The following is a 1,035-nucleotide window of genomic DNA, read 5'->3' as shown; positions in this document are numbered from 1 at the left end:
CATACAAACGAAAACTATTTCACTTTCACAAATCATACCACAGATCATGAGTTAAGGACGTGAAAGTTCATTATAAATGCAAAATGGAATGCGAGGCGCAGTGAGCGTGAGAGCCTGCAATAATAGGTTCTGCCCCTGAGTTCCATGAACGCAATGCATCCTGCCTCGCTTCCTTGTTAAAATACACCGCCGCTTTACACGCAATGGACACCTCTGGCCCGTTTCAGGTGCCCTGATTTTTCGCCGTCCTTCGTGTGCAGAAAGGTCAACTCGACCGTGAACGGGGCATTACGGAGTCGACGCGTGTGAAAGTGTTCACTGACGCTAATGGTTATATTTGAAAGCACGACACCGTGGCATCCACGGTGAGGGCGGAAATCGATGCGTCTGAAACAGGCCATAAAGTCCAATACACTTTTCACGTTGTGGATGGCAAAATGCAGAGCCGTGTTGACTAGGGCAATCGTGAGCGGCGATTTGTCAAGTTCACTGGATCTGACAGTGATCACTGATGCCAACAGACGTATCTTACAGCACTCCCCCCATTCGATTTTCTGCAGGAGAGTGGTCGAGCGTCCCGCCCAGGTGCCTCGTGGTGCAGTGCCCCGTGTTGGCACCCGACGACCCTCGCCTGCAGCTGGAAGAATCCAACACCACGTACACGGGCTCGGCGCAGTTCTCGTGCGTGCCCGGCTTCAAGCTGGTCGGGCATCGCGTCGTCCACTGCACCGCCAATGGCACTTGGTCCCACGATTTGCCGTTGTGCAAAGGTAGTTAGCCATCTCACACCCTTGGGTCTTTGTTCTTTTTCTTATGCCCACTTTACCTATTTATTTAGTGTGCTGATATATGCTGAATTGTGTATTTTACTGTCTGTTTGTGTGATTATATGCACTTATCTTTGTGTAAGTTCCTGTGCGTAACCTGTTTGCGAGAGCATGCACGTATGCGTGTGTGTGGTTATGTGCGTCCTCATGTGAGCGTGCACTTGCTTATAACATAGCTTTAGCAAAATCCTCCCTTTGAGACTCGGTT

The 1,035-nt window shown here is 50.0% G+C and overlaps 1 protein-coding gene across 3 annotated transcripts in view; it reads left to right on the top strand.

Annotated features, from left to right (window-relative positions):
- The window catches only part of LOC119593492 (locomotion-related protein Hikaru genki-like), a 249,107-nt gene that overhangs the window by 245,080 nt on the left and 2,992 nt on the right, over positions 1–1,035 (top strand). For all 3 annotated transcript variants that reach the window (XM_037942442.1, XM_037942441.1, XM_037942440.1), the window contains exon 10: positions 561–770. In XM_037942442.1, coding sequence (XP_037798370.1) covers positions 561–770 — 210 coding nt within the window. The remainder of the gene's footprint in view (positions 1–560; positions 771–1,035) is intronic.

This window comes from Penaeus monodon, chromosome 32 (assembly GCF_015228065.2).
Source record: "Penaeus monodon isolate SGIC_2016 chromosome 32, NSTDA_Pmon_1, whole genome shotgun sequence".
In the NCBI taxonomy this organism is placed as follows: domain Eukaryota; kingdom Metazoa; phylum Arthropoda; class Malacostraca; order Decapoda; family Penaeidae; genus Penaeus; species Penaeus monodon.
This window is presented reverse-complemented; position numbering and strand designations above follow the sequence as displayed.